The sequence below is a fragment of the Amphibalanus amphitrite genome, unplaced genomic scaffold, assembly GCF_019059575.1.
Source record: "Amphibalanus amphitrite isolate SeventyFive unplaced genomic scaffold, NRLGWU_Aamphi_draft 000057F_arrow, whole genome shotgun sequence".
In the NCBI taxonomy this organism is placed as follows: Eukaryota; Metazoa; Arthropoda; class Thecostraca; order Balanomorpha; family Balanidae; genus Amphibalanus; species Amphibalanus amphitrite.
Window position 1 is genome coordinate 567267 of NW_024881553.1, and position 25900 is coordinate 593166.

The 25900-nt window shown below is 50.4% G+C and overlaps 1 protein-coding gene and 1 pseudogene across 10 annotated transcripts; both read left to right on the forward strand.

The window, feature by feature from the left end:
• LOC122378296 (adenylyl cyclase-associated protein 1-like) lies at positions 1-25747 on the forward strand. 10 transcript variants are annotated; one of them, XM_043359188.1, is made up of 10 exons: positions 1-174; positions 9353-9483; positions 20283-20415; positions 21147-21342; positions 22243-22468; positions 22856-22990; positions 23409-23674; positions 23885-23998; positions 24261-24404; positions 24989-25747. In XM_043359188.1, exons 2-10 carry the CDS (start codon positions 9387-9389, stop codon positions 25067-25069), a joined length of 1392 nt encoding a protein of 463 aa, XP_043215123.1. In that variant the 5' UTR covers positions 1-174; positions 9353-9386; the 3' UTR covers positions 25070-25747. The 10 variants fall into 10 exon arrangements, with proteins under 10 accessions (XP_043215123.1, XP_043215119.1, XP_043215124.1 ...); XM_043359184.1 differs by having other exon boundaries at positions 174-232; XM_043359189.1 differs by lacking the exon at positions 1-174 and adding an exon at positions 176-212.
• On the forward strand, positions 443-562 carry LOC122378329 (annotated as a pseudogene).
• Positions 25748-25900: the final 153 nt, after the last annotated feature.

Sequence of the window (25900 nt, forward strand, 5' to 3'; positions counted from 1 at the left end):
ATCAATTTTAAGTCGTTCATTGGCAGTTAGATAATAATCTAGCAAAATATTTTGAAATGGTCGACAGTGTTGCCAGGTCTAGAGGTAAACCTCCAGATCTAGAGGTTTTAGGGGACCGTTTCGGGGCTCCTGGAGGTTTATGAAAAATGCCGGATTCTAGAGGGTTTTCTAGAGGTAATCTGAAAATGCGAGAAAAGACAATTAGCGTCAAAGTCTCTTGAGAACTATTTAGGTACAATGATTTCATGTTATTATCCTTAAGTATTGCATGCTTAAACACACTTTTTTACAGATTGATGGAAACGATAAGCCTACTTTTGGCTTGTTCACTATTGAGGCTCTGGCCGCCGGCTGCAGCTAAAAGTTCTCGATTTACCGTGGGCACCGTGGGCATCAAGGCTATGTAAACGTGGGCACCAAAGCTATGTAAACCTGGTGCCCAATCTTTGCGCAGTGGCGATACAGTAACCAATGAGGTTTATCCGAGGTGCTGTTATTGCTAGTTGAAAAAAAAACGGTGGGCACCAAGTCCACCAAGTTATGTGGACAAATGCGAGGGCATGCGAAGGATGAGTGAATTAGGTACCTATCTTGATTGGGGATACAACCGGGTGTTTAAAACCCCCTGCCAGCTGCTGCCAGCGCGCTGACGTCACACTTTGGGTCTGTTCCAGTCGCACTTCCTAACACCTCTAAACTCCTCCAAGAGCAAGATAGAGGAGGTTGGAGCAGGACCCTCCTTTGATTTGTAGGGGCTAGAGCTGACACTGGAACAGGGAAGCAATCTTGGAGGAGCTTAGAGGTGTTAGGAAGTGCGACTGGAGCAGACCCTTGGGCAGTGTTGGGGCAATGGGCTTGATGATGTCATCACGCGCTGGCAGCGGATGGCAGCGTGTGAAACAGCGCCACGGTTTGTGATACGGAGGTAGGTATGGACTATGGAGGTATATATACATCATAATCAGCGGCAATGGAACAGAGGTTTCTAGAGGTTTTTACAACATTTTCTGGAGGTATTGGCATCACTCGACCTGGCAACACTGATGGTCGATTTTTTAACAACTTTCGTGTGTATTACTTCTCATATTTCTATCTCAAGAGGTATTTTCTGCTGTGATGCGTGCTTTGAAAGATATTTCGGGTTCTTTCATATATGCCATAGCTCTGTACATCGATTTAAAAAAGCATTTGATACTGTAGATCATGACATACTAATAAGAAAATGTAGCAAATATGGCATTGCTGAGCAAGCACTTAGCCTGATCGAATCTTACCTTACTAATAGAAAACAGTGTGTAGAATATAACAGTGCAAGATCTTCAATTGAAAATGTTAACATTGGTGTACCCCAGGGCTCCATTCTTGGTCCTTTGCTTTTCTTACTTTATGTAAATGATCTTCCAAATATTTGTAAAACAGCACAATGTTTACTGTATGCAGATGATACGGTCTTCATTTTTGAAAGTGGAACAGCGTTCCAGCTTCAAAATATGATTGACGTTGAATTGCCCATTATATGCACGTGGTTGCAAGCAAATAAACTTAGCCTCAACACAAAGAAAACAGTGTATCAAATCTACAATAATACACTCAATCCAGCAGAACTTAATGTAACATTAAATGGTGATCCTATTGAGGCTGCTCAATCAGTCAAGTACCTAGGAATGATAATAGATCCGAACCTTAAATGGAATCTCCATATTGACCACTTAACAACAGTTATCAGTCGTAACATTGGGGTAATGAGCAGAGCAAAATTTTTCCTTGATACTCATTTGCTAACTCTTTTGTACAATTCACTGGTCTTACCATATATCAATTATTGTTGTGTGGTGTGGGGATTCACATTTCCTTCTTACTTAAACAAAATTGAGTTGCTTCAGAAGCGAGCCATTCGTATTATTACTCATCAGCATCGTTTAGCACACACAGAGGAAATTTTCAAAAGCCTTAAGCTTCTCAAACTTCTTCTTCTTCTCAGTCGTCGGTTCCACCCATCGGGTGCACCATCAGGTTGTCCTCCCTGATGACCCTCTGCTGTCCCTTATCTCAGCCTTTACGTTAGGTACTGTGCAAGACGCTAGTGGTGGCACCGGGCAAGGAGAGACTGGGAGGATGAGGACAGGATTCTTTTCTTGTCCTGCTCGTTTCAACTGCTGTCGACATGCAGACTGCAGTTCCTTTTGTATCCTTGTCTTGTATAGGTAATTGATCAACAAGGCCTCTTCTGAGTCAGCATTGCGGACAGTCAGCTTCGCAGGTAGAGTCCTATTTAACCTCGCATTCCACCTCCTCTGTCCTTCCTCACGTTCTTGCCGCAGTTCCACACACTCATAAAGAAAGTGTTCAAGAGTTTCTGTTGCTTTCATGCATAATGGACAGATCTCATTTCGCTCAGCGTGCCTTCTTAAGACTCCTGTGGCAAGAAGCGACTGCTCCGTTAGAAGTCGTATCCTCGTGCCTGTCGCTTGTCTGCCAATAACACTTAGTCTGTTTTTCGGCCAGAATTGATTCGCTGGCTCGTATTCTTCCATATTTTGTGCAATATCGGCGATCCACTGTATAGTTTGTCTCTTGCTAGCTTCTTCTATAATCATTGCTTTAGTATACGCGTTGATGGCTTGTTTGCAAACTTTATACCAGCTCTTACCCTGTACTCCATTTGTTGTCATCATTTGTATTATGCCTGGTAGCTTCAATGCGGTAAAGTAATGTTCCCATTGCCTTAGTATGCTCGAGCTCCTGTCCTTGTTGAGAGCACCGTGCAGTATCATGTATTCCGTCAGTGCATGCTCCCGCGCTGCTTTAGCGAGAAACTGAATGAATTGCATAGCTGCTTTCATTATCATCACCTTAGGGGGTAACGCTCCAAGCATCATGTACACAGCTAAGTTCTGGGTTCTTCTGGGTAATCCTTGCATAGCCCTCAGAAGTCTTACCACCATCACCTCCAGGTAGTTAATTTCTTGATTTGTGAAAATCGTCACTGGCATGGAGTACAGGAGTATCGGTTCAGCATATATTTTCCATGTGGTGTAAAGAGACAGTGGGCTTGTACGGGCAACGTTAAGGCCTTCTGGGCACCTTGCAAACATCGCTCTTCTCGCCCTTTTCATACCCTCTTCGATTCTCTTTCTTCCTTCAGCCTTGTTGGTCATATGGACGCCCAGATGGGTATATTCTGTGGTTACTTCAATGTGCTCTTTTCCTAGTAACCATCTTCTGCCATCTGCGCATTTCCCATATACCATGATTTTGCTCTTACTTGCATTGTACTGATATCTCCATTTCGTGCTATGACTGTATGCAACATCGAGCATTACCTGCATCTCTGTCGGATCTGTACTCATGAGAACTTCATCATCTGCATATGCAATGATAGGTACTTGTATATCTCCAACTCTTGCTCCAACACGTGCTTGCTGCAGAGTTTGTATCTTATCGTGCATGTAGAGACAGAGCAGGCTAGTGGACAACACTCCACCCTGCTTTAGTCCTTGTTGCATGTTTCCCATCCCAGACTTTTCATTTGCAACCTTCACTCTGACTCTGAACTCTTTGTAAAGATTGTAGAGTATCAATACCAGTCTTGGGTGAACATTGCTGGTGATTAGCTTATAGATGAGACCATCGTGCCAAATCGAATTGAAACATTTCCGCACATCCAAGTAGGCGACATATACTGTCTTGCCTATATCTCTATTTGCAGATATTACTTCTCTAAGGATGAAGTTTGCCTGCAAAGTACTCCTGTCACTTTGGTACGCGAATTGTAAATCAGACGGTATTCCGGCTTCTTTGAGCTCCTCACCTAGTCTGTGAATCATAGCCTTTTCGAAAATTTTGCAGGCAGTAGTCAGGACAGATATATCCCTGTAGCTGTCTGTTTGCTCAGTGTTACCTCCGTGTCCTTTGTAGATTGGAGTGACTAGTCCACATTTGAAGTTCTCTGGAATCTCTGTTGTTTTCATTATATCCTGAGGGGTGTTCACGGGCACCGCACACTGCTGCGTGCGGTGTGTGCGGTGCGTCCAGCAGGCGTGGGGGTAGGGGATGGGTAGGCGGTTCTGACGTCACGGCTGCGTGCGGTGGACGGTCCGCTGTGGCCAGTCCCGACCGGCCACAGCGATCGCTGTGTGCGGTGACGGAAGGCTGACGTAGGGACGAAGTGGGCGGAGCTTCGAGGCTGTGTGCGGTCCGACCGCACACAGGGCCCGTGAACAGCCCTCAGGAGACAGGTTCCTATATCTTGAATAAGAGCGTCTCCTGCCTCTATGAGATGCTCGGCCATAATATTATCTGTTCCTGGTGCTTTCCTTCTTTTCAGTCTTCGAATAATGTTGGATATTTCTGCTTCTGTTATTGGCTTACAGTCTTCTAAGTCTCGTCCTTTTCCTGGTATTTGTTACATGTTAAGTTGACCACTGCCGTGACATGTTCCTTCCATTTCCTGTTGAAACACGGGTCTTCTATTGGCATGGCTGTTCTAACAAAATGGTGGAGGAACGCCTCAGCAATCTCCAGGGGCTGGTAGATTTCTTTTCCTTCAATTTTCAGTCGTTGTACTTTGCTTCTTCGTACGCATTTTTGTATTCTTTGATAGTACTTGTTTGATAGTTTTTGGCATTTTTTAGCATCATCTTCCTTTCGGGCACGTAGCCTATACATTCTTTGCGCATTGATATATTGCCGCTTTTTACTTCTGTATGTCGCTTTCGCAATATCTTTTTCTTCCGCCGGACATTCTTTCCATTTGTCTTTAGCTGCTAAGCATTCTCGTCTCATTTCCGTGAGAGCGCTGTTCCACCACTTACTTGACTTGTTCCTTCTTCCTTTCTTTGGAAGCATTCTCGCTGCTTCTATAATGGTCTTGTTGATACTGTCTATGTCCACTCTCAAAGTTCTCAAAGTTCATAATATAGCAAAACAGCAGGCTATTATCTTAATGCACAGAAAACTTTCTTTTTCTCTCCCATCATCTGTTGGTGGATTATTTACCCTTAGTGACCCTAGCGATTCAAGGACCAGAAATCGCCAACAGTTCATTGAACCATTTATAAAAAGATTATACTGCACTCGTAATGTAACATGGCTTGGGCCTCGCATCTGGAATAAAATTATGGCAACTCAATTCAACGCTCAATGCATTATCAACATGTCTAAATTGCAAGTAAAGAAAATAAGTAAGGAGTATTTCCTAGAACACCCTGTGTAGCTTCTGTTTACATAAGATCAATAATCAATAGTAAAATATGCAAATAAATAAGGTACTTTCAAATAGAATAATATGCATGCGTTGTATCACGTTGTAGTTTTTTATTCAACTTCTCCAAACACCTTCTACTCGTATAGCGTAGCCTGTCAGCCATAGTGACTGTGGCTTACACCGAACCCACCCTTACGGCGTTGTGACCGGTGACCCCGACCAGCAACAAGCTCTGCTTAGCTGGAAGGGTTCATCCGGTCACACATGACCTTTTGCAGAATACTGACCAGAACCTGTGCTTTGTATGTATGTATGTGTCCCTTTACTAACCCTGAATGAGTGTTCTTTTACATCATAAAACATGGTATTGGAAGTAGTCTCCCGCTGCTTTCAGCGGGGACATCTTTTGCCCTGTTTTTTTTTCTTCTAACTAACCAGACTTCCTCTTACCGACTGGCTGCTTATTCTGAGTTGTTTTCCGTTTCTTAGCAGGGAGTGCCGCGACTTTGCCATTTTATGTTTTCTCTGGTGGTAAAGTAAGGTTCTGTGAGTCGCTGGGCTGAGGGAGGGGGCACTCCTGGTCACCTATTAATGGGTGGCGGTGTAGTTAGAAAAAAAATATATCCTCAGGCAAACTGACTATTTCTAATGACGTCTAATTTTCTCTTTTGGAGAATAAAAGTACTACTTCATCAAACTACTTGAACTGTCTCAAATCTGGCGCATCTACGGCTCTGGCGCATCTTCGACGCGCGCGAGGAGGAGGGGCGTTGCTGTTGGTGGTCGTGGGTTGTTGTTGAGCTGTGGTCCTAATTAATATTTTTATTTTTTTGTGGCGTCTAGGGTCGCGGTCTTTAAGGTAAGCTCCATCTTCTCTTCTCCTTTTTTCTCAGAGAATGTCGAAATATTGACTGTTCCTGGCTCCTGCTGCTCTCTGGCATGATTATGAGGTTTAAAATAGATGCTTGTTCATGTTGCTTCAGCATTGCTGAACGGGTATTAGTAAGCCTGGCGTCCCAGGAAGATGCCAGATTTAGACGGATATATATATATATATATATATATATATATATATATATATATATATATATATATATATATATATATATATATATATATATATATATATATATATATATATATATATATATATATATATCAGAATATTTGGGAAGCAGGTTCTCTCTGATACATATGTCATCAAACACGACAGCATGTTTGGTGTTATTCAGCTTTTTTGTTTCATTTTCGAGACGTCGGACGGTACTTCTTTCTTCATCGTTCAACGAGAAAAGTAACTCACCAAAAGAAGCAATGGCTGCGATCGAGATTAAAGTTGTAAATCGGTTACTCATTAGGATGTAAATTAAAGTTCGTTCATAATTCGTTCGCTGTTATATTTATCTTAGCTTTCGATCAACATTGATCATCATCAGAGAAATGAATATACACAAATGATGCCGCGCAATATATGTCACAGATGAATAAAATATTAACATTTCTTCAAACATCGTCCTATTTGTATCATGGCACCACTCTTTCGAACACAAATCTACATCCAGCTAAATACACAGGTCTTAACATCGTTACCGTGAATATTTACATTGGGTCGCGCATAACAACAACAAACCATCATAATTCACAGATGACACATCGTTTAAACTTTCACACATTACATCATTTGTCTGTCGAACAGTGGAATGTTTGTCAGAGTTTTCATGTGCGTGTTGATGATGGGTGATGTGTCGCGGATAATGATGGTTTCGGTGATGGCCAGTCGTCGTTTGTCGTTTTGTCGCGCTATTATTGTGGTGTTGTTTGTCAGTAAGTCTCTCGTGAGTCGGGTTCCGTGCTGGTCATGAAGATGTGCCTTGGGTCCTCCGTCTTGTAAGTGCATAGTCAGTCGGCGGCTCAGTGATGTAGTTGTGTGACCAATGTAGTATACGTTGCGGGTTGCACAGTCCCCGGTAGAACACTTAAAACGGTATACTACATTGGTTTCTTGTAGTGGTGTAGTGGTCTGTTGATTGTTACGCATTATGAGTGAGGAGGTCCGTGGTGACTTGTAGTAAATTTTGAAGCGTATGCGGTGCTCAGGATTGACTGGAGTGACGTTTTTTGTGATGATGTCACGCATGGCTTTTTCATCTTTTTTCCAGGATGGTGTGAGGGTGTTTCTGTAGTATATGTCTATGTTGGTAGCTTGGTCATTTTTGTTCTGTGTCATGTTGGTCGACTTTGTCATGTACTTGTCAATAAGGTCACGTGATACGTCGTCAAAGTCACTGTTACTGTATCCATTGTTCACCAGCATCGATCTCACTCGTCGCAGCTCACTGTGGATAAGTGGCCAGGTAGAACAATGAGTCAGAGCTCGACGCACATACGACCGGATAACTCCTCGCTTGTATGAATCGGTACAGTCGCCTTTGGCATTCATGCAGCGTCCCAAATTAGTGGCTTTGACGTGTACCTGAGTTTCAAAGCTGTCATCCTTGGCATGAATCATTAAGTCGAGGAATGGAAGTTTGTTACTAACGTTGAGCTCTGTGGTGAATACAAGACCTGACTCAGCATCCAGCATACCTCTGAGTGTTTCCAGGTGATCTACGTCACGCACATCTACAAAAATATCATCGATGTAGCGGAAATACATAGATGGTCGCACAGCGCTATCAGACAAGACTCTGTTTTCAATGTGGCACATGAAGGCATTGGCGAAGAGGACGCCCAGGGGGGAGCCCATTGCCACGCCGTCAATCTGGCAGTACATCTTACCGGAAGGGCACCGGAATGGGACCTCCAGGGTGCACGCACGTAGAAGGGACATATATATCATTGAACAAGACAGATAGTTTTGCATTTATGACATTTTTGTGTAGGGATTCGATGTTGCGAATCAGTCTCTTGTCATCTTCTTTATGCTGAAAGAGAATCACTCCGAAACTCATGAGAGAAAGACAAATAAAACTTGTGCGCCAGACGTTTCATGTTACGTAACACATTCTCAATGACATTACATATTAGACATAGTACACATAATGCAAGGTTAAGTATATATAAATGAAATAAACTACATGTTAAGTATTTTACATCTTACATTTGCAAAGGCACAGAGCAGGGTAGGTGGGTGTGCTGGCTACTGGCTAGGTTTGGAATGAGAAATGCAATGTCTTTGCCTAGGATGATGGTTGTGCTGTAAAAGCTCCCAATCTGTACTAGTCCCAGCTCAAGCTACGAAATTGCTATTTTAGTTGACAACCTCATGTTAAAGTGGAATATTTCCTTGAATTTGCACGGCAAAATCCTCCCAGGCTCTTTTGGTCTTAGTCTTGTAAGGTGCCTTGAACTACTGTCAGCAGGTGGTGTGACATAAAATGGTTGATCTTTGCACTTTTATGCTTTAGCTGCCACCAATTTTATATTTAGAAACAGTTCCCTCACTCTATAGGCTAAATGGACGATGGGGCACGCAGCTCTAGCTTAAGAAAGACCTTATTTTTGATCAGACGCATGTGAGGCAAGTTGCTTTTTAAGTAAGCTGGGATTGATCTTGCAGCATGTTTGTTGGTTTGGTAGACTCAGATGCATGTTGTATATGGTATGGAAAGATGAGCAAAGGTCAACAAAACATTTTTTGTTAGTTCTGACAAACAAATTGATTGTTATTTGTCTACTTTTCATTTCCGGTATATGTGAAGTATGCCAGACTATCATCAGCTCATTTATTTACTTTGAAGCTCTCATCCACCCTCAAAAGAGTAAACAATATCAGAGGCCATCTCCTCTGGTTCCCCCATCTACCCGTGCATCGGCCTCTACCTCACTGTACCCAACACTGTATGACACTGTACCATATCCCTTAGCTGGCTGCAAGAACTATTCCATTCTCCAAAGACCAACTCTTCCCTTCAACCTTCTTACAACCACTACCCCACTGTCAAAGCTTACTCGAGTACAAACTACTCACGCTGTCACTCACCCCCACTGTCACTGAGCCTCTGCCTGTCCCAGCTTACCCTCAGCACCCCGGCCACTACACCGCGAACTCTCCGGCGGCTACCCTCCTACCTCCACCCACGCTGTGCGCACCCCGGGCACCGCGGCGCCGGCGTGCTCCGCTGACCGAGCCCTCTCTGCCGGCAGGCTATTAATAGGTGAGCGGCGCGCGCGCAGCACGATGGCGGATCAGTTGGCGCCGCTGGTGGCTCGTCTCGAGGCGGTGACGTCACGGCTGGAGGGCGTCGCGCCCGGCGGCGGCGGCGCCCGCACCCCCGGTGAGTACCGCCCGCGCCGCCGCCCCGCCCGTCCCTGTGTGTGTGAGTGTCGACGAGTCGAGCCGGCGACACCATGGCGCTGTTCGACGACCCCGGAGCGTTCTCTGCTCGATTCAGCGGCAAGTAGCACGGTTGGCGGGTGCCAGAGGCTAGCGTCCAGCGTCCAGAGATGTGGTCTGGCCGCGGGCTGTGTGCAGTGTGTGGGAGGTTGCGTGGGGTGTGATGGGGTTCCAGGTTTGCCGCTGTAGGTCTGGGCTGGCAGTGGCCCACGTTGCTTCATTCGTTTGTATGTCTCGCCTCTTACTGTGGCCCTTCATAAGCTTCGACTTGCGTCTTGTGATATTGGAACAGATTGCACGCGCGTATGGGAGTTAGGAGAAAGGTAAAGCAGCAGTTTTTTTAGCCCTTATGAAGCTTGCCATGCATGCTGGTACTTGAGCATCGTCTTGTGTCGACTTTCGAGTCTCCTTTCCGCTAAAACTGGCGCACTTGTCCTGCAGTTTGGAACCCTTGTCACCGCAACTCACTCAGAGGTAGACATCTTGAAACTATGATCGCTTCGTACCGAGTACGTGGGCAGGGCCTATCAAACTGGACCTTGGGACAATGGTATGATAATCTTGAGCATTTGGATATCGACTAGACCTTATTATTCGCAGGGTTTCATTCATTATGCGTAATACCAATGCCACTCGTAACGTGGTGTGTTTGTACCGTTAACATCGTTGCTCTGCTTCCACCTGTATTCATCCGCCATAAGGACACACACGTTCTTTGTGCCCGCTGAGTCAGGCACAGCCCTCTCACCGTTGCTACCTGCTCGCCGTCCCGGCTGTGGCGGTGTTTCTCTGCGTGCCGGGCCGGTCTGAGTGACGTGTTTCGTTAGGTGGAGCGTCACTTGGACAGGCAGCTGTGACGGATCGCTTCATCGGCCGTCTCACGCGAGCCAGGGCTCCTGCCTGCCTGGCACTAGTATATATACTGAGAGACCCTGACACTGCCTGCCGACTCTGCTGGGGATCCCACTAAATCACAACGTCCGTTTATAGGCGCTCCATTTACGCCAAAAATAACAGAACACCTTCGCGGTAAACCGTGTACTCGATTAAACCCTGTTTATGTTTCGATAGGTGTTGGTAGAGTATGTTTTGGCGGCTCAAAATAAAGGTCGTCAAGTTAAGTCAAAATTAACGCCGAACATTTCTGGTTAAACTTTCGTCTTGACCGCATCTGTTTCTAATTCTGGCATTTCATGCTTATGTAACACTCTAGCTGCAAGTTTAGCTTGTAATGGATTTCGTTCGTCCTGGGCAGTGGGCGCCCCGTCTAATGGCGTGCCTCATCCGTATGCTGAAGTAGATCATCCGCTCAGCAAGTTCGTCTGATGGTCACGGATACGGGAGTTGGCCACTCCACCGATTCCATTCCCTGGAAGGTCGTCTCCTCCGCTGTCAGCCTCTCCTGGGAGCGTTCCAGCGGCAACTCTGGACCGCTCCGCCGGTGACGTGGCTCCTCGGTCCTCTCCAGAACGATCCTGTCTTCCATCCTCCCTGACTGTGTGGATCACAGTTGATGTCACCGCTCCCCGTCTGCCAACACACCTGTGAGACTCGTTCATAAAGCGTCCGGTGCCCCCGCCCGGATCTGTCGCCCCGATCGCCGCGGGCGTTCCTTTTCCGGAGACGAGACACGTCACTGGGCGCTGGCACGGGTGCCGGTCAGCCCCTGGCGACCGGCTGACCTGCGCGCCGCACCGGCGTGGTCCGCCCTGAGGACACGTCACCAGGCTGCTGACCGGATGGGGAACAGCGCCTCCCGCTGCCGGGAGAAGTATGGAGCAGGCGCGGCCGGTGAAGGTGTTTGCTTTTGCAGCGCTGTGACACACCTGGCTTCTATGAATGGACGCGATCGGGAGCGGCGGGCAGTTTGTTGATTCAGGCGAGCGTCAAGTGGTGATTGAACGTCATATCGAATGCTATAGGAGCTGGTGATGTCAGGATACTTGCTCAATGATCCGATTGATTTGACGAATGACAATAGATTATTTTTACGAATGTGCTTTTTCTGAAATTTGACGTCAGAATCCTTTAACGTGGCTGAATTTCCATAACAATATCGTAATTCTATGACGTCTGTATAGTTCGATGCAACGTTACTGGGTACATACTAGTGGTGTCAATTTCAGAAAACGTATATCCAAAGTCCGTCCAATGTCCAATGCTTACGTCGATTGTCCGTCCAAAAATGTCCAAGCCAGCCATTTGTCCAAGGATGTACGACACCTACGCAATAATTTACACTCAACACTGTCATTTCATTTGCTTTTCATGTACCGCTACAAACTCAAAAGTGTTAATCATATCGAAAGCTGAGCTTTCTAATAGCCAATCAATGTTAAACACGACTACTTTTTAAAAATGTTGAGGTGTAGCAAGCGATTGTCCAAAGTTGTCCAAAGCCTGCGGCCATTGTCCAACCGAATTCCTAATTGGACATTGGACAAAATCGGAATTCCGAAGATTAAAGTTCCGATTGACACCACTAGTACATACGAGGCGTTCTGAAAACCCAACGGTCGAGCGCTGTGTGTCAGAACCACAGCGCTGTGTTTCAGGACCACGTATTTATCCTCTGGCAGTGCGCCAGGGTCATATGATAATCGCTGACATCCGGTGACACTGATTGGTTTGTGAGACCTCTCGTTCACCAGCGCGGCGGTTGAACTCTGATGGCAGATAGCAGTCCCTCTGTGCACGTCATGCTGTGGTGTATGACATTATTTGATTCATTTTCCATGAGTTTGCTTGTCGTAGATAACTTATCGCTGCTAACTGGTACTGTTCTGATTTCCCTGAGGCCTCTCTTCTGTGTAACTTAGACACTGCAGCGGGCGGCGACTGAACGTCTGCAGCTAGACGAGTCAGTACCTATCGGCTCCACCGGAAGTGAGGCCGTGGTCCGCTTCACCACACCTCCTGCGCTATCGGATCTGCTAAGTCATCAGTCGCGGCTATAGCTGCGGCCAGGTTTTTGCATCTTTGCTCATCACTGTCGAGTCTGTTCAGCTGCTGAACCGGCCGGCAGCTTCGCGATATGATAGAGAGAAGCAGCACAGCCGAGAACGTTACGTCATCGGCACACTATCCGTCGAACTCCGAGCGGAGTCCGTTCCAAGAATGCACTATTTTGGGCCGCCATCAGGCCAGGAGTGTGCCCAAGCAGCCATTGCATCGCCACCAAGATAAACATGACCTATGGAAGATGTGCTTGAAATAACCGATTTCATTCCTAGCTGCCCTCGGTAACTTGCTAGTCTACCTGTCGCTTAGTCCATCGTTTGTTCGAGCGCCGAAGCTGTTGCGATTGGCGAACTCCAAAGCTGTTACGATTGGGCCTGTAGGGGTTCGATTTACATATTGGTGCCCGGGCGACACTTAGACTGTGTGGGTTGTGAGCGACATCACGCGGTGTCCAGTGGCGACCCGTTCTGCAGAACTGGCTAAGGACAGGGCTCTGGACTAGGTCAGCGACTTGCCGGGGCGGCCTGCTGGCTACAAACCCGGGCTGGTAGAGAGTCGGTGGGCGGTTTTTTCTCCTCCGGCCACAAAAAGGAACGCCTGCAGAGATGACGATGAGTTTTTGTGCCGTAGTAGCGGCGAGAGACGGAGCTGGGACGGAGGAATGTGGCTGTGATTGGGGCTGCTAACCGGTGATAACATTTGGCCACTCCCGCTCACCTACTTCATATTTCTCAGAGATTCCTGAGATGCAGACACGGTGGTTTTACAGAGTTCCCTTCATTCGGTCTTTCCACGGGGCTTGCTTCCAGAGGTGAATGAATGGGTGTTCTCATCATGTGCTGCGCCTGAGCTCATTGAAAGTGTATGCTTGGTGATGAGTGGAATACTATCGAATGATCCAGTAACACTGATTGTGAGGTTTAGCAACAATGTTTTTTTTTTCGATAGGTCTTTCTGGTGGGAAATTGCAACTACCTATCTCAGCCGTCGTTCTGTGGTCTTGGTAACTTCCCTTCCCCAATCCCTGCTTGTGCTAAATTGGTTGCTTTGCCCTCGGTACGAGTTTTGACATTCAAACAAGTCATTTATTGCTGTCAGTATTGTGGTTTGAGGTCAAAGCTCAGCCAGCGTCTCAGTACCTAGGGCATGCGTCGCCCGCTCGTCTGTCTGCCTGTGGTCGCCGCTCGCCCGTCGGATTCTCATTCTCAGGTTTGACCGTATGTGGACCGGGAAAGACACACAATATGTCTCTCGCGGATACAGCGGTATCAGACCGGATGTGCTCTGTGGTCCGCCGACCCGCCGCCTATCTGGGCAGTGACGGCGGCGATCGCCATATTCGCAGCTCACCGCCCGTGAGCCGGCGCCGCCTGCCACCTGGCGGACCGTGCGCGAACTATCGGAACAGCTGACCGCCGTCGCTGCCGGCGGCTCTGGCTATATCGTGGGCGGAACTGGCCTGTTGTGAGGTGTGTGCGGGCGGCGGTTACCTGTGATTGCCAGCATTGTGACCTACGACATGGCACACCGCGGTAGGTGGACTTTTTGTGCTAACGCTCTTACTCAAGTTGCCAAGGCTTTGTTTTGGTTATGGGTCGATATCGGTTCTTTGTTTGTCACGGTTTATCTCACCTGAAAGCGGCTCGGCGGCTGTTCGAGCCATATATGGTCATGTGTCGGTGAAGCCATGGGTTCTCTGTGTGATAAGAACCAGTGATATGGTTATTGATTTGTATACCGGAAAAACAACCAAACCATGACCGATCGGCGACACCTTCCGTTGGTTTCTCACACTTTCTCAGCGGAGCCGACACTCTGTTCTCCAAGGTCACGCCCATAAATCACGCTTGGGTGCCTCCCCTCACCTAACGCTGTTGCGTCGGTGTGATGCAATTTTCTTGGGATCCATTTCCGGACGTTGTCTTCTGACTCGCTCCACTCTTGACTCGGTGAGTCTCGGTGAGTCGTGACGTAAATGCGGACTCACGAGTACCACCACACGAGTATCGATTGGGCGGCTCGTGGCGATTCTGGGTTATCGTATCGCTGCCGACCTTGTGTCAATCTGGTAATACCCAGATCCGATGACAGTGACCGTAACTGGGCTCCCGAGGCCACAACTGGAGACCCGATAGGGTGTCCAAGTCCATAACTAGGGTAGAGGCGAGGGTGGGCTGTTGTTAGTGGGAGAGCAGTGGCCCCGTGCCATGCCCGTGCCGCGTCGGGAAGATGCAGAGCTACCCTAAGCTTGAGTGAGTCGCGACTGCGAGCGTTCTCAGTAAGGGAGGAACAGCCTACGGTTTCTGACCCCTTGGCTGTTCTGGTTGAGATTAACTGTGAGAGAAAGACGAGTTCGTGTGTTTTTAAGCTGGAACCCCGAACCATTTATTAGAGATTGGAGCTGGTCCAACATTGCGGGGGATGTCGCCATTATAACCACCGGATGTGTTTATTTTGTCACGTCATGATACTGATTCAACTGGCTCTGACTGCGCTTACTTCCCTAATGTCCGTGGTAGTGGGGCCTATGGGGGTAGGGTGGGGGATGACTTTCCGTTTTACACCATTCTCATTCCTTATTTGCTAAATATCCTCCTTTTGGGATGAACCCTGACATTCTTTTAGTGGGGGAGGAGCATGAAAAACACCAAGAACCAGCGCATGCGCCAAGCGTCGCAGCGCAAGCGTCGCAAAGCGTTATGATCCATGGGTTGTGACTTCCGTAGACCATGCCGCTTTCGATGACCACTATGCTCACTGGCCGATGTTGGAGGGGTGTGTTGCGTTCCGGCGCTGTTTCTTAGCATCCGGTGCACGGAAGGGGTGCGGCGTTGCCCGCTGGCTCTTTCGGGTGCCGCTCCCCGGCCCCCCGCTGCCTGATGACGCACCGACGCACCCACCCAGCCCAGCGGATGACGTCACCCGCCATCAGACGGCCGTCCGCCGGGCTCCGGCGCTGACGCATCCCTCTGACGTAGCTGGGCGGGTGACTGTGGCCACCGGCGTTCTGCCAGGATGCTTATTTTTATTTTGATATTTCAGCTACACAACGGATGATTTAGCCGTGTTTTTACATGAAGCAGGCGCTCTCAACTTCGTTGAGAGGCTTTTCTGGTCCATGAAATGATTCTGGTGACATTGGCTGTTGGCATTTCTGGTGACCATTCTATGGCCGTTTTTTTATTAATGTATGGTCGACTTTTGTTAAATTAATTGCGTCCAGCGCCTTCCATCGTCTTACGTCCCCTGCATGAATACATACACTCTAGTCTAGTTTGAGTCTATCCACTCAAACTGTGACATGACAGGTTGAAAGAATCGGAGGTGTCATCCCATCCCTGGGCTGCTGTCACCTCCCGTTCTGCAGCCTCATAGCAGCTGTCATCACCGTTCTTTGGGCTCAGACTGTGCCGGTGTGAGTGGCGACTCGGACCGGAACCTTGCGGTGCCGAGTTAACTACCGCTCGGATATGTCACCAGCTGCCGATGTTTTTACTTGCTTTTTTCAAGGATTATTTATTTTTTAGGTTTGTTTTCCATCACGCTTCCGTCTGCGTTTTTATCAACTTACCGAAAAGTATTCCATGTGCCATTATTCTCACCGATAGTGTCCGCCCCAGATTTACCCCACATATGTTCACGGCCGTCGTGGCCGGAATGGGGAACGGCGCCAATTACCGCAGCCGCTCCAATCCTGCTGGGCCAGGTGGTCTGTAGTGCGGCGACACATGACGCCTTTCTCCGTTGCTGGCGGCGCATTAATGGCCGGTGCGTGGCGCCGCCGCTGCCGCTGCCTCTTAGTGGCCTGCCACGCCGGTCGGTGGAGGCGGGTCCAGCCTCTGAGACATCTGTCGACGCCGGACTGGGCTTGTGTTAGTGCCGAAGCTGCCACTGTCGTAGGAGCTGTATTGTTACCTGCAATGGTGACGGCTTGCATTGACCTACCTCACCCGGAAATGCCACGGCTGGCGAAGAAGCCTCCTTCATGCACCTATTTATGCATCCGAAATCGCACAAGTGCAGCGGAGAATCTTTTTTTCGACTGTGGTATGAACACTGAGCAGGAGCAGTGCTGGGAGCCATTGTACGATATGAATAGTGGCTCAACCCAAGCTCAGATAGCCTAAAAAAATACTTTCGTCTCGTCACCTCGGTTGCCACGAGTAGCGAGTGTCGCTGTATGTATGTATGTATGTATGTATTGACGATCAAGAGCAATCCACAATCGGCGTGGCGATTACACTCCGAGTCCGAGCTGGTTGAAGATAACACAAGAAATACCTACACAAGAAAACGCACACACTTACGGATACGAAATACACAACGCGAACGCCGAACACGCACATACTTGGTGTAACCCGCACGAAGCCGCGTTCATAACTATACACACAGACTCCTCTGTCGTGTCGGTCCCAATCGGTCGCTGCGGCGGGTGGACCGAGTGTGGACCTCCTTCCAGACGCGTTGGCCAGCTGCCGTCCAAGCTGTCGCCAGAGTGGGCCGCAGCCGGCGCCGCGCCGCACGGGCCGGCCGGCCGGCCGGGACACGCCAGTCGTGACGGGGACGGCGCCGGTGACGGGAGTGACGGTGTGACGGTGTGACGGTAGTGACGGTAGTGACGGTAGCGGTGACGGTGGAAATCTGAGGCTGTGGTCTGCCATTGGCTGCCTTGCCGCGCGCGCCTCACTCGCTGACGTCTGAGAGTTGACCGGTGTGCCTTTGAACACCCAGCAGCTCGGTCAAGGAGCTGCTCGGTGACTGTTGGGTGCTGATCGCTGCTCTGCGAGCTAATTGCTTGGACCAGACTGCGGGATGATCGCTTTGTGCTACTGTTTCGACCTGAAAAGCGCGTCTGGGTTGTGTTTTTAAAACTGGAGAAGCTGGACTGTGTCCTGACGAGTGTTTCGACCAGTGGTGATCAGTCAGTTGTGGCCTGGTCAGCGTCGGCTCAACTAAACAGCTCTCTGTGGCCGTGCAGTGCCGTGCCGTCGTTCTCCGCTCGCACCCGTGACAGACGCTCTCGGCAATGGGCGGCGGTCCGTCCCGGCCGCGGCGCCGACCCGCGCACGCCTCCAGCGTGTCCGTGGCGAGCTCCTACTCCGGCTCTGTCTCCGACTCGGGCTCGTGTTCGTCCTCCTCCTACTGGTCGGAGGAGTGCAGCTCGGCGACGGGAGGCCGCGCCGCCAGCCGGCTGACCTGCAGCCAGTGCGGCGACTGCTGCTGCTCAGAGACCTCCTCGGCCGGCCCCGCCGCCGCCGCCGCCCCCGCCCCGGGCGCCGACCGCCGGCTCGAGATGCTCCGACTCTGCCTGAGACACGAGATAGAGCAGCTCAACTCGCGGCAGGCTGCACGCAGGTCGGACCCGCCCCATCTCCCCCTCTCTGTCCCTTTTGGGCCGCCCAATCCGTTTCAGTTACAGCCATGTTGGTATGGGTTTACCTCTCCGACGAGACTAGGAATAAACACCATTCGCTAAAGAAATTATGTTCTAGCTCTTATTATGGATTTGAAAGGGGTGTCGCAGTTAACTTCTTGCAGGGTTCTCAATGACCCTGCTTGAAAGTCGGAGACACCGCTTCTTTGATGACATGATAATGATACTTATAGCGGCATGGAAAGTTTGTATGGGTTGTACTGGGAACGCTGGATAGGATTTTGACTCGCCTCCCGTCTCACTAACAACCACCGATTGATCCTCTTGTCACCACACTAGTCTGTAACAGGTGCGGTGACACGACGACCTCGGTTATCTGGTTCGGCTGGCGCTGTAGAGTATAGATGGTGTCATGCACCTTGTGACCTGACCTAGTCCGACCTAAACGACAACCAATCTGGAAAACCATGCGATCATGTAACCCGACCTTCCTTTAGCTCGATCTGAACCCGACTAGCCCGACCAGTTCAATCCGACTACTATGACGATAGGCTGGCGTTGTTGTTTTCATTTCGGCGACGTGACCTGACCTTTAACCTGACCTGACGTGACCTGACGGGTGTGTCGCCGCAGTCAGTCGCGGATGGCGGTGCACAACGAGACTCCCAGCCGACGGTACGCCGTGTACCGCCAGCAGAAGCCATACCGACGACAGCGCGGTGCGCACGACATTCAGCACAGAGGTGCGACTCGGTGACCTGACCTGACCTCTGACCTTGACCATCTTTAGACACATGGGACGCATGACGAATACACTGTGGCGCTGGCCCTTCGGTGGTGGTGGCAAATGGGTTGTATGGTGCCGGTATTAGCGCCCGTTGTTTTATTCAATCTTTTCATTGCGGTGCGGGCGTCGTCCCGACTTTCCTGTGCGCTGCGGCTACGATGAATGAGACAGTACCTGTGAGTGGTGACAGAAAAGGTTGTCTTTGGTGCGAGGTTTGTATAGCTAACTGCAGGTCTGCTAGCCAAAATTAAGATTGTTGCTGTTGCACACAAACGAAACTTTCCCCAACTGTAAGACACCGACTTGGTTCTCTTTCTGTAGCGCCCAATATCTGACTTTTATTCCCAGCTTAGACGGGGAAGAATACTTTCGGGATGGAATTTATAGTCATAATTACTTCATTTTCTTCTCCAGACATTATCCTATTATCCACAAAAGGTCTCGAAAATCCAGTACCGCACCACGGCCATGATCGGCGACAGAGTAGCACTACAGCTCCATGATTGCGCAATGGGTCTCAGTGAGGTCTGCTTTCGTAGGTCTGAAGCCAACAATCGCGTTTCTGCCTTTATGAACCACCACGAACATCATGCGGTCATGATGATGCTCGTGTACTTCTATTCTACCGTTTTTTTTTTTTTTTGTACTCAATGATAGTACGAAAAGCACTATGGCAGAAATACCCCCTTTTTTACTTTTATCCTACATCCCTAACATATCCTGGCAACTGTATCACTGCTCCCCCGGCGAGAGCGAACCATCGCCGCTAAATGCCGTGTCAGCACAGCTCACCGCCGACTGGTGTCGGTCTGCGGCCGTGCCGGGTACAGAAGAGTCTGTAGCGTGTCGTGATAGCTGCATCATGGATGATACGCCACAGAATCACGGCGGGATCACGGACCGCCCGCCGCCCGGCTCCGCCCCGTGACCCGGCAATGGACACGAGCTGGTAACCGGACCGAGACAAACTGACTGTATTTCTGAAACAGAGTATTTCCAGTTTTCGCCAGAAACGTGGCAGCAGGTGTCACGATTCTCCGCCCGTAGCTGAGGTTTCGTTGCCGTAACTTTGCTTGCACGATAAAATTAAATTAATTTTTCCGTTCCTATTTCCCCAGTTCTCCTTTCATCCGCAGGAGATCCAAAACATTATTTTCACACTATCCCTGATGATTGATGAAGGTCATGCGTGTTACGTACGTTCACCATGTCAAACACCAAACTTCCAATTGTTCTTTCGCAATCGTTTATGTCGTCGACCGCGGCCTTATCGTGTGATCCACCTATGATCGCGATGGACGCTTACTGGCTGTGGTCTCTGTCTTCTCCCGCGGTCCTTCGGTGGCGAACCGTCATTGGCTGATGTGTGTGAGCCTGTTACTGCACACGGACGTGGGACCGCATGATTTCACCTGGTGTCTGGTTTTTGTGACTGTTTTTCACCCATTGTTTGTGTCGTATGTAAAAGGGCATGCGGATGTTCTGTTCGTGTGACTCAGTTTGGTCTGCGCCAGCTTGAACCACGTCTGTGCACTCGCTGATGCCAGCTATCGGACAGTGACCTGACCTTGCTCGACCTGACCTGACCTGACCTGACCTGACCTCTATGACCCGACAGCTGAGGAGCTGGTGCCGTTCGTGGTCGCCTACGATGAGTTCCTGGCCGGACCGCTGGCCGAATATGTGGCCGAGGCCAAGAAGCTGGGAGGTGACGCCGCCACCCACGCCGACCTGGTCAAGAAGGCATTCAGGTGAGGGAACGGTTTACTCCACCGCTGGGTCAGTGTTAGTCTGGCTTATGTCCTGGAGCCGATCTTCTTTACACTTCTGCGCTCCCAAACCTCTAAATGATTGTCTTCGACATCTGCTTACAAAGTTTCTTATTGTTGTGATTTTTTGTGGACGATTCTTCTCCTTCCGATGGACCATTTATCCCGTTCCTTTGTCTTCGAACTGTCCTTTCGAGTTCCACTATCACCTCGAGATTTCAGTTCCGACCTATTGGCACATTTTCTCAGTCCGGGAATCGGGAGTACTGCGCCCATATGCCGCGCGAGCCACGCGTATGGGAGGGAGGGAGGGAGGGAGGGAGGGAGGGGGTGGCTGCGGTAATTCATCGGCCACCTGCCGCCGCCGTCGAGCGGTCGGACTCTGATTCAGGGAGGTGTTGGCGCACCGGCACCTGCCGCCATCGGTCATGACGCGGCAGGTCTAGGCCGAGCGACGGACCTACGAATGGGGACATAGGACGGGAGCGGCATATGGCGATCGTGGGCGATCTCTTCCAGCGCTGCGGGATTTCACTCGGGTGTATGCTAGACCGGTACCGTGCCGTAGCTTCCTTCGCTTCACGTCAGGTCGCCCTGTCATGGGTAGTGCTTAACAAAGACTCGTCCCCCACATGCCTTGCACGTTTTTGATACGGAATAAACCGTGTCATCTCGCACTCAACACTTCATTAACCGCTGCTGTTTCCCGGCAGTGCCCAGCGCGACTTTGTGCTGCTGGCCTCCAAATGCAAGAAGCCGGACGACATGGGCGTGGCCAAGCTGCTGAAACCGCAGGCGGACGTCATCACGCAGATCACGCAGTTCCGCGAGTCCAACCGCCGCTCGCCGCAGTACAACCACCTGTCCACCATCTCTGAGTCGATCGCAGCACTCTCCTGGGTCGTCACGGTCAGTGATATAGGCTGGCCCCTATATACGGCCTTGGGCTGGCCGGTCAGTTCAGGCACATTGGACCGGTCAGTTAGTGCAGATATAGCTGATCCGTTGGGGTCGATCGCCGCACTCTCCTGGGTCGTCACGGTCAGTGAGGACACATAGGATGACCGGTCAGTAAGACACATATGACCGGTCAATCAAGCAGTTATCACCGGTCAATAAGGGAGCATAATGACCAGAATTAACATCGGCTGACTCGTCAATTGGGGTACATCTGACCGGCCAGTTGGGGTACATATGACCGGTCAGTATCGACATATGACTTGTCAGTTAGGGTACATACGACATATGACCGGTCAGTTGGCGTACATTTGACCTTTTATTTTGGGCACATATTGTCAGTGGGGGTACATATAACCGGTCACTTGCGGTACCTAATACCTATCACCGGCCATTTGGCGTACAGGTTAGACTGTTCTCTCAGCTGAAGTCCCGTCTGACCAAGGTGATGTGGTGTGTATCTAATGCGTTGCCCGATGCGTACCGCAAAACAGACTACCAGTTTATTTGGTGGTCCTGGTGGGTTGATAGGGAAGTGATGTAGAGTGTTGCTGATAAAGCAAGTGGCCATTTGTGAGTGGGTGGATGGATTCGTCATCCTGGCTGTTATCAAACGGTCAGCTCAGTCAGACTAGCCTCAGAAAAGCGATGGACTTTGCTCCGTTTGACTAAGCTTAGCGGCCTTCTGCTCCTTCCCAATCTGAGAGCACCTGAGAGTCTGCATAGTTCACTACCGAGCTGAATGATGATGTCAGCTCATCTCGCTATTTTCTGGGGTTATATCATTAGCAAACCGCTTTGGTGAACTCCGTTCAACCGCGTATCTGACCTGCCTTCCTTCCACACCGCCAGGCGCCAGCGCCAGCCCCATTCATCAAGGAAATGAACGACGCCGGCCTGTTCTGGGGCAACCGTGTCATCAAGGAGAACAAGGCGCACCAGGCGTTCACGCGCGCCTGGTCCGAGGCGCTGAAGGCGCTGCAGGCTTACGTGAAGCAGCACCACACCACCGGACTCAGCTGGAACATGCGCGGGGCAGACGCCGCCTCCGTGGCCGGCGGAGACGCCGCCACCAAAGGTAAGGGCGGGGTAGGGGGTGGAAATGGAGGGTGGCTGATGGGGGGGGGGACGGGGTAGGGTGTGGGTAGGGTAGGGAGACAAGGGCGAAATGGAATGTGTTGATAGAAAGCGACTTGGTGGTGGAGAAGATGTTGCCATACCAGTGCTCTTTTTTCGCTAATATAACCTTGATTAGAGAGATCGAACGGACGCATGCGATTCCGTATACGATCCGCTAATATGTAAGAGCGACGGAACAAACATTTGGCTGCTTGAATGGTGTGGCAATCAATGTAATCATCTCCACTGACTGCGTATTTTGCGTAACTTCTTGGCTGCCGTCCACCTCAAGCCTCTCATTAGCCGCCCGCTGAGCTGACTCTATGCCCCTCCCCCCCCCCCACAGGGCCGGGAGGACCCGCGCCGCCCCCGCCGCCACCGCCTCCTAAGCCCGCTCCGGTGTCTGCTGGTCCGGACCCCACGGAGCAGCAGCGAGCGGCGCTCTTCAACGACATCAATCGCGGCTCGGCCATCACACAGGGTAGGTGGAAACGGATAGGGCACAGGGGGAGGGATAACAACGCCGCTGGGTTCGGGGTAGTCTCGAAAGGATGGTGCACCGGTAGGGCCGGGGTTATGACGCAGTGCAATAAGAGGATGTGTCAGGAATTATTGGCAATGATTTGTAGCCTAGGTGTGCGTCTTTAACTGCGTCTTTAACTGCTGTGTACACAGTCACTAAGGATCTGGGCAGCCCCACATGGGTCAGTCCGCAGGCAGTATGTGGTGGCTTCATTCACAGCTGGCGTCACGAGCTTTGCTCCAAACACTGTAAAATCGGTAGCTATGCTGGCCTGACTCGACGTGTTTACTTTAATCGCGCGTTGTTTTGGGTTTTGGCATACAAGCTTCATATTCAAGTGATTTCACCACCCACCACCCCTTCCTCCCTCCGCCAGGCCTGCGGCACGTCACTAAGGACATGCAGACGCACAAGAACACCGGACTGCGCGCCTCCAGTACCGTGCCCGGCAGCAAGCCAGCCATCGGACCCAAGCCGGGCGCCGGCCGGCCGGCGGCGCCCGTCAAGCGCGCGCCCGTCTGCGAGCTGCAGGGCAAGAAGTGGGTGATCGAACACCAGGACAACAACCTGGAGCTGCAGCTGAACGAGACGCAGATGAACCAGACGGTGTACGCCTTCAACTGCGTCGACAGTGTCATCACGGTATGAAGCGGGATGAACTGAAGGGAGGGGAGCGGTGTGGGTAGGAGTTAACCTATATCAAGGAGCGGAATTCGTGACACGTTGCTGCTTAACTATACAGGGTTTTCAAATGTAGTTGAATAGCACGCACCGTATTTACTTGTGTACCGGTCCTGGATATTTTTTATTCGGCGTCACACTTCTGACCCTGCCTCGCCTTCTCCACCGCAGGTCAAGGGAAAGGTGAACTCCATCATCTTCGACTCGTGTAAGAAGTCGGCCATCATTTTCGACTCGGTGGTGGCCTCGGTGGAGTTTGTCAACTGCATCTCCTGCCAGGTGCAGGTGCGTGTGTCCACCATCTCAGGTTGGGACCATCCGTGCGGTAGGACTGGGAATAGCAGGAAAACCGCGCTCAGTCGTAGAGCTGTGTAGTGTGTATCGTATTGTGTGATGCCATCTGGGTGTCGGGAAGCACACACTGTGCGCCTAGTTATGTGACAGAAAAGATGATAGCGCTTTGAATTGAAGGACGACTTCAGACTCAGTCACTATAACACTACCTCAGTAGATAAGACTAGTCTCACACCCTGTCTAACGTCGTCAGGTGAATGAGAAGGTGCCGACGATCTCGATCGACAAGACGGACGGCCTGCAGATGTACCTGTCCAAGGAATCGCTGGATGTGGTGCTGGTCACCTCAAAGTCCTCCGAGATGAACGTGCTTGTCCCCAAGGGAGACGGAGACTACGTGAGTGGCGCCGATCGGACAGTGGCCGGGAAATTGTTCATAGAGAATGGTGGGGGCTTTCATTTTATTCCAACGGGTTTGTTCCCTGGTTTCAATGTGGTTGCGGATCCGAATTAAATTTATCGTGCTCAAGGCATGCTGTGATGCGACCTTTCGGTAGGTAGGTGCCGGACGTAAATTTTACCATTCGCATCACTTCGTTTTGTCTCCGAGTCCAGAGGCGGATCCAGCTCAGAGTTTTTTTTTTTTGGGGGGGGGGGCAAACCATAACAATTTATCGATTCTTTCATGCATCGTCCATAGGCTAATGTTAAAATCATGCCGTTTGGGGGGGGGGGGCAAATGCCCATTTTGCCCCCCCTGGATCCGCCACTGTCCGAGTCTGTGGCCCTCGTTAAAGGCCACCATGTCGGGACCTCGTCCACGGACAGACGCACCCACCTCAAATACAGAGTGTGGTCAAATGCTGGGAGTCCAAGGCTTAGTGTTTGTGCCATTGAGTAAAACACTCCCAAAGTTTGGGTGCTCAACCGCTGACCAGACTGGGTGCCTGCTGACCGTGTGTGTATGTCTGTGTGCGGCAGACGGAGCTGCCAGTGGCGGAGCAGTTCAAGACCACCCTGCAGGGCAACAAGCTGGTCACCGTCGTCAACGAGTCCACCTAGGCGGGCGGCACCGTCAGGTCCGCCGCTCGGGACCGGCCGATACCCCTGCCGACAGTCACGGCGGAGACGGGGAACTTTTATAAACCATTGGTGGCGCACAGCGTGAGCGGACAGACGGACGGTTGTGCCCGTCTGGTGTGAGGGACAAAGAACGGATTTGGGCGGACGAGACGCCGATGTCGGAACTTTCAACGACGAGAGCTGCAAGTCCAACTCGCCGGTTGGCGGGATGGCTGGGCGGTGGTTTTATACCGCGCGGTGAGTGGACGGAGCGTTCTGGAGATGTTCATTTGAACACGCGGCTCGTGGTGCGTGAGCGTCATCCAGGAGAAATGCATTCGCATGACGGGCTCTGCCCTGGGTGCCAACCGAACTAGGGGAGGACTATCGAATCGTTTAATTACCACGATTTTGGCGAATCATCCGACGCATAGACCGGAGGCTCAATGGTGCGCGGGTCCGTATCATCGGGCCGCGAGTATTCAGCACTAGCTTTTTATTATGTTATTATTGAATTGCTCTATTAGACCGCGGCGCTTACTAGCGGCAGACTGACCGACTGATTATGGTTTGTCGCGCTCTCCCCTTCTGCCGGCCCAGCCGGCAACCGGCGCTGTCACTGTAGAGGCAATTAATTGTCTGCATGTTTTCATGTACGAAAATACAGGAAATCGATCACGCTGTCGTTTGCGAGTGTCCAATGATGCCTCCCGAGTTCCGATGTTCGTTCGCCGCCTAAGCGAATATGTTGATAATCAGGATGAACCTCGCTCCCTTGAATGGAAACATTGCAACTACTGACAGAACTGAAATAAGTGGTCTTTTTGGCTT

Coding starts and splice junctions, on each gene's coding strand:
- LOC122378296 (XM_043359181.1), top strand. CDS start 885: ATGGCAGCGTGTGAAACAGCGCCACGGTTTGTGATACGGAG. Junction 21,343..22,242: donor CACTCTCCTGGGTCGTCACG/GTCAGTGATATA, acceptor CCACACCGCCAG/GCGCCAGCGCCAGCCCCATT. Junction 23,999..24,260: donor GCATCTCCTGCCAGGTGCAG/GTGCGTGTGTCC, acceptor TAACGTCGTCAG/GTGAATGAGAAGGTGCCGAC.